The following is a 13,911-nucleotide window of genomic DNA, read 5'->3' on the forward strand; positions in this document are numbered from 1 at the left end:
TTGTACATTTTTTTTACAATCAAAGGCTAGTAATTATTAATAAATCAATATATTTAAATTAAAAAAAAAGGAAATGAAATCGCATTCGAGCTGATGTGCCTTCCCCTTCTAAGATTCAAGTATTTTATTAATTAAAATTTTATTGGTCTGCAACTCTAGAACCAATGAAAATAAGTACCACTTATGATATATTGTTGAAAAGATCCCAATGAGGGCTTATTACTGCAGTTAAGAAAAAGTCCAAAATTCAATTTTTTTGGATTTTGGGCTTTTTTGGACACTTTTGGTTCAGTCGATTGCAATCAAAAGGGGAGGTGCACAACTAGATGTTACAACAGTCCTAAATCCAACATTTCAACATTCTACAGCTAATCATTTTTGAGTTATGAAAGATACATATGTCACACCGAAACTAGTCAAAATGGATATTTCCGTTGAAATCTAAATTGCGAACAATTGCGAACTGAAATTGCAAACAATTTCAGTTTTACATAATACTTCCTTGTACTTTCGTAGAAGTAAGTAGTTCTCCTACTTAAGTAAAAAGAACAGTAAAAGTAAAGTAAGTAAAAAGAACAAATACAATATAGATAAACTAACAGAATAAATTAAGCAATTTTACCATAAAATAAAAATTTAATTAATACAGGGTAAATAAGAGTGAAGAAAATTAAGTACTGTATTGATTGGTTTGTTATTTCGCAACATTTTATTATGCAGTCAGGAAAGATTGCATGACAGTTCTTCCACCAAAAACATTTCTATTTCTCTCATACTTACATAAGGCTCCAATCAAATGTCAGAAAAAAATATTTTAACATTCAAGCACAAACAAAGCAGTGAATTTGTTTAATATGAAATCAACTTGATAAAGAGATTCGATTATAATACAATATAAAGTATGAAAAAACCATGACTGCAGCAATAAATGCCAAATTATAGTACACATAAATAAAACTGTTCCACACTTTTCAAGGATATTGTCATTTAATGTCATAAGGTATCATGAAACAAGATATTTTAAGAACTACATTTTTCCATGTTAAATAAAACCATTACCAATAAAATTATAATACTATGGTATAAATAGTACATATTTTTATATTAAAACAATAAAAACAAGTAATTTTAATTTAGCAGACATTTTTCTTCAATCATTTAAATGATTTAAGATAAATCTTCGTCCATTTCTATTCTTGTGTCACTTACAAGCTTTACACATTTCTACATTCTGATTTCATATATTCTAAAACCCCCCCTCTATGAATCATGAGACCTTGCCGTTGGTGAGGGGGGTTTAATGCTCAGAGATACAGAGTAGCTGGACCGAAGGTGCAACCATATCAGAGAGGTATCTGTTGAGAGCCAGACTAAGGAATGATTCCTGAAAGAGGGCAGCAGCTCTTTCAGTAGTTGTTAGGGGCGTGAGTCACAATGACTTAAACGGCCATATCAACATCACTCAGTCCTCTGAGTACTGCGCAGCTGAAAACAATCGAAAACTACAGCTGTTTTTTTTTCCCAAGAAAATGTGGCTCTCTGCATTTTCACACAACAATAATGGAGGCGCCTTCCTTGGTAAAATATTCCGGAGGTAAAATAGTCCCCCGTTCGGACCTCCGAGTGGGGACTACTAAGGAAGGGGTCACCAGAAAACTAAAAAATAACATTCTACGAGTCGGAGCGTGGAATGTTAGAAGCTTGAAAAAAGATGATAGGCTACAAAATTTAAACAGGGAAATGGGTAGGATGAAGGTGGATGTAGTAGGAATTAGTGAGGTTCGGTACTGAGTACTGCGCAGCTGAAAACAATCGAAAACTACAGCTGTTTTTTTTTCCCAAGAAAATGTGGCTCTCTGCATTTTCACACAACAATAATGGAGGCGCCTTCCTTGGTAAAATATTCCGGAGGTAAAATAGTCCCCCGTTCGGACCTCCGAGTGGGGACTACTAAGGAAGGGGTCACCAGAAAACTAAAAAATAACATTCTACGAGTCGGAGCGTGGAATGTTAGAAGCTTGAAAAAAGATGATAGGCTACAAAATTTAAACAGGGAAATGGGTAGGATGAAGGTGGATGTAGTAGGAATTAGTGAGGTTCGGTGGGAAGAGGAAGGCGACTTTTGGACAGGTAATTTTAGAGTAATTAACTCAGCATCAAATAATGGGCAGGCAGGAGTAGGTTTCGTGATGAACAAGAAGATAGGGAGGAGAGTGGAGTTTTTCAAGACGCATAGCGATAGAATCATTGTAATAAGGATAAAATCAAAACCTAAACCGACAACGATTGTTAACGTCTATATGCCTACAAGCGCCCATGATGATGATGAGGTAGAGTGTGTATACGAAGAGATTGATGAAGCAATTAAACACGTAAAAGGAGATGAAAATTTAATAATAGTTGGAGATTGGAATGCAAGCATTGGAAAAGGCAAGGAAGGAAATATAGTGGGTGAATACGGGCTGGGCAAAAGGAGTGAAAGAGGGGACCGACTTATAGAGTTTTGGACGAAGTATAACTTAGTAATTGCCAACACCCAATTTAAAAATCATAATAGAAGAATATACACTTGGAAAAACCATGCGATACTGCAAGGTATCAGATAGATTATATCATGGTTAAGCAAAGATTTAGAAATCAACTCGTTGACTGCAAAACTTACCCTGGAGCAGACATTGATAGCGACCATAATTTGGTGATAATGAAATGTAGATTGGGGTTTAAAAACCTGAAGAAAAGGTGTCAGATGAATCGGTGGAATTTAGAGAAGCTTGAGGAAGAGGAGGTAAAGAAGATTTTTGAGGAGGACATCGCAAGAGGTTTGAGTAAAAAAGATAAGGTAGTAAATGTAGAAGAAGAATGGGAGAATGTTAAAAAGGAAATTCTTAAATCAGCAGAAGCAAACTTAGACGGAATAAAGAGAACTGGTAGAAAACCTTGGGTTTCAGACGATATATTGCAGCTGATGGATGAACGTAGAAAATATAAGAATGCTAGTGATGAAGAAAGTAAAAGGAACTATCGGAAATTAAGAAATGATATAAACAGGAAGTGCAAACTGGCGAAAGAAGAGTGGATTAAAGAAAAGTGTTCAGAAGTGGAAAGAGAAATGAACATTGGTAAAATAGACAATTTTGGGGTACATAAATTACAATCTAATAATGTGTTAAACAAAGATGGTACACCAATACATAATACGAAAGGTAAAGTCGATAGATAGGTGGAATATATTGAAGAGTTATACGGAGGAAATGAATTAGAAAATGGTGTTATAGAGAAAGAAGAGGAAGTTGAGGAGGATGAAATGGGAGAAACAATACTGAGATCTGAATTTAAGAGAGCATTAAAAGATTTAAATGGCAGAAAGGCTCCTGGAATAGACGGAATACCTGTAGAATTACTGCGCAGTGCAGTTGAGGAAGCGATTGATAGATTATACAAACTGGTGTGTAATATTTATGAAAAAGGGGAATTTCCGTCAGACTTCAAAAAAAGTGTTATAGTAATGATACCAAAGAAAGCAGGGGCAGATAAATGTGAAGAATACAGAACAATTAGTTTAACTAGTCATGCATCAAAAATCTTAACTAGAATTCTATACAGAAGAATTTAGAGGAGAGTGGAGGAAGTGTTAGGAGAAGACCAATTTGGTTTCAGGAAAAGTATAGGGACAAAGGAAGCAATTTTAGGCCTCAGATTAATAGTAGAAGGAAGATTAAAGAAACACAAACCAACATACTTGGCGTTTATAGACCTAGAAAAGGCATTCGATAACGTAGACTGGAATAAAATGTTCAGCATTTTAAAAAAATTAGGGTTCAAATACAGAGGTAGAAGAACAATTGCTAACATGTACAGGAACCAAACAGCAACAGTAACAATTGAAGAACATAAGAAAGAAGCCGTAATAAGAAAGGGAGTCTGACAAGGATGTTCCCTATCTCCGTTACTTTTTAATCTTTACATGGAACTAGCAGTTAATGATGTTAAAGAACAATTTAGATTCGGAGTAACAGTACAAGGTGAAAAGATAAAGATGCTACGATTTGCTGATGATATAGTAATTCTAGCCGAGAGTAAAAAGGATTTAGAAGAAACAATGAACGGCATAGATGTAGTCCTACGCAAGAACTATCGCATGAAAATAAACAAGAACAAAACAAAAGTAATGAAATGTAGTAGAAATAACAAAGATGGACCACTGAATGGGAAAAAAGGAGGAGAAAAGATTATGGAGGTAGAAGAATTTTGTTATTTGGGAGGTAGAATTACTAAATATGGACGAAGCAGGAGCGATATATCATGCCGAATAGCACAAGCTAAACGAGCCTTCAGTAAGAAATATAATTTGTTTACATCAAAAATTAATTTAAATGTCAGGAAAAGATTTTTGTAAGTGTATGTTTGGAGTGTCGCTTTATATGGAAGTGAAACTTGGACAATCGGAGTATCTGAGAAGAAAAGATTAGAAGCTTTTGAAATGTGGTGCTATAGGAGAATATTAAAAATCAGATGGGTGGATAAAGTGACAAATGAAGAGGTATTGCGGCAAATAGATGAAGAAAGAAACATTTGGAAAAATATAGTTAAAAGAAGAGACAGACCTATAGGCCACATACTAAGGCATCCTGGAATAGTCGCTTTAATATTGGAAGGACAGGTAGAAGGAAGAAATTGTGTAGGCAGGCCACGTTTGGAATATGTAAAACAAATTGTTAGGGATGTAGGATGTAGAGGGTATACTGAAATGAAACGACTAGCACTAGATAGGGAATCTTGGAGAGCTGCATCAAACCAGTCAAATGACTGAAGACAAAAAAAAATATGCTAAAACTTGTCTTTCTTAATTGCTTTGTGTTCTACATTTCCATCTAGAACCAATTTATAAAGTTTTAATAGTTTTTGTTATTACATGCTTAATACACATTACAGGAAATATTCAAAATATCCTTCTTTCTTTATATATTCATAGTAAATTATAACCACACTGAATAATGTATTTTTTTCCAATAAAGTTTTGTTCTGATTTATGAATCAACTAACAACTTGAGGCAGATCAGGTCATTTGGATTTGAAAAATTTTCATGTGTTCTTATATTCTAATTTTAAATTCCGCTTACACAAATATGATGAAATAGAGAAAAACAGAAATCTCACACTGAATTCTTTACGGATGGCAGCAAAATCCTTTTTATCTTTCCATCAACAATGAAATTCATTCTTGTTTTGTGTATATAAATATCATTATTTTTAACATAGACACAAAAATAAACTTTTTAAATATTGAATATTAATTTATCACCTGATTATTACCAACTAAAAAACCAGAATTTCCCACTTTTTTCAGAGTTTAAATCTACATGAACGGGAAACTGATCTAGCCTACTGTTACAAGCCTAGTCCTTTTTTTACAGTTTAAAAAGTTCTCAAATAATTCATAAAATCTTGTGCAAAACTATATTTCAAAGCATGTAAAATTCTTTCTTTATCTTAATATTTAATTTTTAACTTTAATTACTATTTTTACTGGAAATAGAATCTATCATATACTACTTTATCATTACATTTTTACACTAAGTAAGCTACTATTTCTGGTTTAAACAGGCACAGAATAAAAATTAAAAAAATTTTTGTATTCTACAAAAATAAATTGTACAACTAAACATGTATTATAGATGAATTAGTTTACTACTATTAAACACTACGCAATAAATAAGTTACGCATTAAACAAATATTGCACGTACATGTCTAAAACACATTACTTGTCATTATTAACAGAAAACGCTATAAACTAACTACTTAAATCCATACACCTATTACTGAATAGTTCTAAATTTAAACTATGAACTAAACAATTTTCTGTTAGTACATGAGGTAGTTTATTTTACTTTTCACGTCATCATTTAATATAATTGACAAGAATATTAAACAGGCTAATGTAATTTCATTCCAGTTAATTTAATTTGATGAATACAGCATGCATGAAAAAAATTGTTCTTCTGAAACCATACTACAATGACACCAATGTTTCAAATTTACCAAAACGTATAAATCTTGTCAAATTTATAAGCTGTTTATGTAAATCATGTGAACAAATTAGAAAATGAAATGCAACTTTAATACTAATCTGTACAGTCATTTTAAAATTAAAATGGTTCAACATATTCCTACTGAAAATTTTTGAGTGAATTTTTTTACTGAAAATTATCATTAAGCAATAGTTATATTTTTATCTATGTAATAATTATATTTAATTACTATTTTAAGTTTTACATTTGGTGTTGTACAGAAAACAAGTAACACAGTACAATTTGAAACTGAGAATGCTAATTCAAAAAAATCTGATGTGGACAACACGACTTCCTTGTACGCCTATTAAATTACATATACACATTTTTTTAAAATGAAAAGGACATAAAATTTTATTTCATTAATAACATCTGATTTTTTTAAAATTGTTATTATTGAATTATTATTTATTATAAACCTTTTTTTACAATCAGAGGTTAATAATTTTTAATATCAATATATTTAAATTAAAAAAAAAAGTTAATAAAAAAAAGAGATGAAGTCTGATTGAACCAATGTGTCTTCCCTTGTAAGATCCATATATTTCATTAATTAAAAAATTATTTGGCTATAACTCTGGAACCAATGAAAATATGTACCACTTATGATTATCATTAAAAAGCTCTCAATGAGGGCTTATTACTGCAATTAAGAAAAAGTCCAAAATCCAATTTTTTTTTTGATTTTGGCTTTTTTTGGACACTTTTGGTTCAGTCAATTGCAATCAAAAGGGGAGTTGCACAATTAAATGTTATAACAGTCCTAAAAACAAAATTTCAACATCCTACTGCTAATCGTTTTTGAGTTATGCAAGATACATAAATACGTAACAGATTGTATTACAATCAAACATTTTGACTAGCCTAAGCTAGTCAAAATGGATTCAGGGATGGTCAAAATAGATATTTCTGTTGAAGTCTGGAAACCAAGACTTTATGATCGCAGTACTTCCTTTACTTCATACAAGGAAGTAAAAATTAATTTGTATATCAACTCAATTCTTTAAATTATAGTCATCAATAATTTCCAGGTTATTTTTAAATAACATTCAGAGTTGTACAACAAAAGAAAAACCTTAAAATTATTTAAACAAGATATTAACAAAAATATGTTACAGAAATTATGATTGTGAAATTTTTTATGGGATTCGAACCTTGGGTGTTCTGGATAAAAGGTTTAGATGCTAACACTCTATCCCAAAGGTCAAGGCCAATAAATATTAATTTAATAGATTTAATTTTTCAAACGTTAGATTATATGTAATAAATATACAAAAATTATAAATTAAAACAATCTTAATCAAAATTAAATTATCTTTATTCTTATGTGAATTAGAACAGCAGTAGAGTTATAGATAAATATTAATAAAGTATAAGTAAATTACATCTATGTTTAATCACAATTTATTTTTTTTAAATCAACAAACCAAGTGTTTTAGTAAAATTAATATATCGGTGATTACAAAAACACTACACAACAATGAGCAAAGTATGAAATGAAACTAAAAATATGGATGAAATCATTTCAAGAAGTTTGATGAAAACTGATATAGGTGTATAACAATCAGCTTGCTGAATCTCTAAAATGTAATGTACATAAGTACATTGTAATAAAATACATACTATAAACATTTGATAAGCAGTAGTACCACTATCATCATTCTGTATTCTGATCATCCATCGCTCATTCATTGCTTAGGAAATTTTGTGGGGTTTGCTCATAAACAAAACTTATTAAGTGGTATATTTTAAACAGTAATAAAATTAAGTTTAAGTAAAACAATGTATACATCTGATCAAAAAATATATTTTAAAAATTCTTTAATGAAATCTAGTGTTCCCAATTTTATAGAAGAGCAACTCTACAACAATATTTCATGGATTGTTGATGGATTTATTCATGGATTTTTAACCAACTGTTTAAAAAAGTTAATTAATAAAGTTTGGATTTTTGAAGTACAATCTAAACCACCCATTTTGCTTCAAAGGTACATTAACTCTACTTCAGCAGGGACCCTCAATGTAGCAGAGTACTAACAGGCCAACCCTGATTAACTCCCCAATCATACTTCAGCAATACTTCAAAAACATACTAACTTTTAAATTTTATTTGAGGAAACTAGGAAACTATGCAACTTCCTGAACAGAGTATAATTTAGTCAGACTTAAAAATTCATTAAATGGAAAAACTATTATTATAAAAAAATTATAGACTTTTTTTATGCCTAAGAATCTTCTAAAAAAGACAAGTTCAAGGAACATGAAAGCTAGAAAAATAATTCTATGTTCGATTAAAGCGTAAAAAAATAGATTAAATAAATGAATTTAATGAATTAATGTAGAAGTAATAATTTATAATAAAATGAAGATCTGATGATTACTACTTATGTATCTGATCATATATTGAAATTCATCAATTTTATGGTTCAAAATTTAGAATACAGAAAGTAAAGTTTAACCAACATAATGTATTGAAATTTCTCTTAATATAGTATAAAATAAAATAAACTTAAACTATTGTTTTTATGTTTAAATTTATAAAATTGTTCTAATCTATTATAATTTTTTAATACTGTTGTAGTTGATAATAACTAGTATTTATAATTTACTATATTTTTATTATTCTGCACTTGTTAAACAGTAGATTAGAATGTTATATAATTCTGAATTTCTATTTTTGCAAGCTCTAATATGGAGAAATGTTGTATGAATGATCAGTTTGTTTTACTTATGTATAAATACAATCACAATCATTTATTTTGTTTATATCTCCTTAGATTGTATTTATTTATGTTTTTGTTATTACTGATTAATTCCACAATGATTTCATATGCTGTACAATATTCTTTAATATTACTTACATATACTTTGAATTAAAAGTTGTTTTGATGATACATTGTTCATAAATATTTTCATGTATTATCCTTTAGGTTTGGTAATCAGAGCCGTTTTGATTTACTGTAAATTTAATATTAATTACACTTGACTGTCTGTTTGACAGTCATTGAATTTTTTTTTTTAGATTAGATATTGATTACTTAAATTTTTATCAAATAAGTTAAAACTAGGAAGGAATCAAGACTAAATATTGTCTAAAGCAGCAAAAAATATTTATCATTTGGTAAATTCTGTTTTATTATGCTACTATTATTTAATTTATTAATATTTATATTACTAATCACACACACATGCACACAATCATAAATACATATGTACAAGTATATATACATATATATGTATATACTAGCATTCTCTGTCATGGTTTTGCCCAGCTATATGTCTAAGGAACTTCAAAAATTGGAAATAATTTTTTTAGTAATTATGTGTAGGTTGTTGTTCTCAACATTATCACTATTCACAACTTACTGTAAAAAATAGATTGATTTTGATGAATAACAACTTTCTGTTTGTTAAATATACGAATAGTCTTAATTTCCTTAATTCTACTATCAAACTAATCTGTTTTTATGCGCATTACGATAATACAAATGATCTTTTAGACAATGACTTTGAATTTACTAAATCATATAATAACTCTATGAAGAAGTTGATATTAATATGGGCAATATCCATACCATGACATTACTATCGATATACCAATGACATTTACTAAAAGAAGTTTCAGGTTGCTTTTTATACTTTTTTCTATTTATGATTTATATAGTAGTGAGATTTGAATGCGGTAAACATTTTGGGGGTCATAAAAAAGTTACAGTAAAATTTTGTAATGACCAATTCACTAATCTGCACACTTATTGGGAACAAACAAAAAATACCTCTCTTTATGTAATAGTAAGATACTACATTGAAATGTAGAACCCTACTTTACTATAGCTTTACAATGAGCGTGTTCAAACTAGCATCACCTTCATGCTTGACTGACTCAAGTGGGCTTTTTTTGGTCGGTCAGGCTAATCCTTTCTTCCACCCGACATGATTACGTCTTGGTTTGATCATTTTTTGAATTTCACAGCCAAAATTTTTCACAAATCATTACATTTTAGCAGGTTGTATATAATTCCGTATATTTCACGTTAGACGAGGTTAGCGAGCAAAGCGAACGTAGGTTACGTTTGGTTAGGTTATACGTATATCACCCACCGGGTTGGTCTAGTGGTTAGCGCGTCTTCCCAAATCAGCTGATTTGGAAGTCGAGAGTTACAGCGTTCAAGTCCTAGTAAAGCCAGATATTTTTACATGGATTTGAATACTAGATCGTGGATACCGGTGTTCTTTGGTGGTTGGGTTTCAATTAACCACACATCTCAGGAATGGTCGAACTGAGAATGTACAAGACTACACTTCATTTACACTCATACATATCATCCTCATTCATCCTCTGAAGAATTATCTAAACGGTAGTTACCGGAGGCTAAACAGGAAAAAGAAAGGTTATACGTATATCAACATAACCTACGCTCGTCTAATTAATGTTTTAATATACAAATTAATATTATTCCGTTTTTATACTATGAATTTTTATTCCTTTTGCTGAAATATGCTCTGTGTATCGGTTGGCGTATTATTACTGAAGTTCTATCGTTTTCTGAATGCAAATCGTATATGTTTACTCCAACGTTTTCTAACGAGTTAAAAAAAAGATGATGATTTCACATTTTCAAATATCAAAACGGTCACCGTTCATTATTTTTAATCATAATATTTCGGTTCTAAAGAATTCTTTTTTGAAATACAGAATGATAATCTTTTATTTTCATTTCAGATTTTTATTCAATCTATTTGAGTACGATTTCTCAGACCTGAGTTACGACGGAAAATGTGTAGGAATAAGGGAAAACTTATCTGAATTGACTTTATATTTTAATATTTATTTTTCTACATTTTTTATGAAATCATTACTTAAGTAAGTACAAATCTCTTTTATCTCTTTTACTTTTTAAGCTTTCATTTTTTTTACCGATATTATCATCATCGAGATTTTATTTTATATATAAAACATTTTTTGCGACAATGAAATTCATTCAGACCAAGATAAAACATGTATTGTTTTTCTCAACGGTATAATAACTGACAACAGGTACAGTCATTTGTCTTTATACAAAAAATAAAAATAAATATTTTATTAATACTTACACTGATTGTCAACAAAAGGTGGTAAAGACGATCTTGTGGGAGATGAGCTGTATTGCTCGTTGTGGTAACAGAGGAGACGACGGGTTAGTTTCCCAGGTCCAGGACCAGGACCGGTCCCAAGAGAAGAAGGCCGCTCCGGCTTAGGAAGCTCAGGAGGACCCTGGGGAGGTGATGGTGGCGGATCCCCCCCGCTGGGGGAAACACAACCACCATTTGCCTGCTGCGGTGATGAAGATGCTGCATCAGTCTTTTCCTTCTTCAACTCTGAAAATAAAAAAATAAAAGAATTGTTATTTGGGATTTCAACAAACGACTGTAATCAATAATACACGTACGTGAAATGACTTTATTGTGAAAATACAGGATTCAGTAAAAAAAATCCTTTCATAACAAAAAAGCGAAATATCAACTTTTTTAAGGACCACCATATTGAAACCGAACACTGGACATTTTTGATTAAATAACATAAATAGTAAAAAAGTTATGTTTTTACACACACTTATATATTATTTTTTTAAATTAGCTTTTTAATTAAATGATGAAATCGTCTATATGGAAAACAGGCGACATTATGCATAAATTTCCTTAACTCTAACACGTCTTTTTTTCTGATGAATTGTAACTCAAAAAAAAAAAAATAACAGATTTTCATAATACAATTGTGTATGCTCGTAAAACTAAATTTTTTTCGTTCGCTGGATGATAAGAAACGTTAACATCCTTTCACGCTGCAAATAAATAATACAAAGTACTATTGGAAAAAAATATATATTTACACTACTTTAAGTCATTCTTATTAGGTTGCAGTTGCAAACTAATATAAAAATAAACGGCATCAAAGTTAAAATGAAGTTAATTAATGTACGCTTATCACGTTTGGACAAATAAACTTCATAAGTTCCTTTATTAAAAAAATACTGCAATAGGTACGGGGTAGAGTTTCTCAAATTTAAAATACGTAATTAAAAAAAAAAAAAACAAAAAGAAAAAATTTTGGAGTAACAAAAATTCAACCAGATAAAGTAGCTTAATTAGATGTCATCTGATTCTCAACCGCCTATTTTTATAAATATTCTGAGTTTTCTTTTATAGGTATATATCTTTATACATATATATTTCTTCTGTCCGTGTGTATGTGACTGAACTCCTCGTAAACGGCTGGACTTATTTTGATGAAATTTTGTGTGTGTGATTAAGTTGATTCGAGAATGGTTTATATTCACAATTTGATCCGATAGAAAATATTTTTTTAATTAATTTATGTGTTGTTGATCTTGGGATGGTTAAGGTTCACAATTGGATCCGGTAGGCAGCGCTGCGATCGCGTTTTAGAAATTTTTTTTTAATTTTTGGCATATCAATCAGACCCGGTAGTTGGTGCTGCGATCGGATTCGACGAAATTTTTTTACTTTGTTGTTTTTTCGCATATCAGTTACTTGCGTCGTACCTTAGTGTTGTTATTACATTAAAATTCGTATTTTTAACGGACTACTGTGTTTAGAGAGTGGTTTGAATTAAATCCGATAGGTAGAGCTGTTGTTTTGCCATTTGGATTTATTTACATTCTGTCTTTTATAAAGTGAAAGGTTAAATTTTGTGAAGTTCTTAATGTTCAGTTTTTAAGGTTTTATGAAACTTTCAGTTTTTTAAGGTTTTAAGGTGTTCATTTAATCTGTATGTATACTCAAATCTAGCAATAGCGAAGCATTGCCGAGTCTGCTAGAATTGCGCGCTTATTGAGAATATTATATTATATTATTATTTATTGAAATAACGTTTTAAAGTGTAATAAAAAAATATACATTGTGCAAATTTGTAAGATGCAGTATTGAAGTGAGTATTTTACATGATTTTCATGAATTTTAATGATGTATACACCTGCATTCAATAACAATCAACTTAACCTACAAATTTAAATTGTCAGTTATTTGATTCTATACAACTTATGAAGTATTGAACGGCTCTTTGAAAATAAAAATATAAGTTACTTATAATAATTATAGTTTAAAGTATATTTAAAAAATTGAAGTTATAATTTTTGTGCCTGACTAATTTTATAAAAAATTTTCTAAAATTGTTTTCAATTTACATTTATCTAAAATTTGTTAAAATAAAGAATGAGAAAACTTTCTATTAAAATTTTAACTACGTTGTTTTTTTTTACAATGCTTTAATTTTTTTATTAATGGATTAATTAAGTTATCACATGGTTATGAAACTTCAAAATTAATAAATAAAAAATACAAAAAAAAATGTCGGAGGTACTTCTTTAGAATGATCTCAAGTGAAAATTAGCAGTAATGCGGATGAAAATTTATTAATTACACTAATTATTAATTTTACGACGTTTCTTTTTTTTAATTCAATTTTCATTAGACATCTTAATATTAAGTGAAAGTAAATATTAGCCATACTACACATAATTATTCAATAAACCCATTACAATAATACATCAATCACAAACTGATAATAGTCGTAGGTACTTACGTATTAACGCCACCGTAGCTACAGCTTTATTTAAAAACAAAGTAGTCAATCGGATTTCGGTGGAAAATGAACAGACTCTTTATTAATTTTAATAAATGGTTATTTATATTTATTTATTTTATAAATACAATTTAACCAAACTTAACCTACGCTCGCTTCACTCGCTAACCCTGACTAATTAACACCGTAATTTTTTGAGTACTTATTTAATAAATTCAGTAATTATTGCAATTATTTATTATTTAAATAATCAAAACACT

At 29.7% G+C, this 13,911-nt stretch overlaps 1 protein-coding gene across 1 annotated transcript in view; it reads right to left on the minus strand.

Annotated features, from left to right (window-relative positions):
• Positions 1-13,911, minus strand: part of LOC142324229 (phosphatase and actin regulator 2) — an 878,850-nt gene that overhangs the window by 33,010 nt on the left and 831,929 nt on the right. Inside the window, exon 5 of the mRNA XM_075365060.1 lies at positions 11,164-11,427. Within this exon, the coding sequence (XP_075221175.1) occupies positions 11,164-11,427 (264 nt within the window). The remainder of the gene's footprint in view (positions 1-11,163; positions 11,428-13,911) is intronic.

This window comes from Lycorma delicatula, chromosome 4 (genome assembly GCF_047948215.1).
Source record: "Lycorma delicatula isolate Av1 chromosome 4, ASM4794821v1, whole genome shotgun sequence".
In the NCBI taxonomy this organism is placed as follows: domain Eukaryota; kingdom Metazoa; phylum Arthropoda; class Insecta; order Hemiptera; family Fulgoridae; genus Lycorma; species Lycorma delicatula.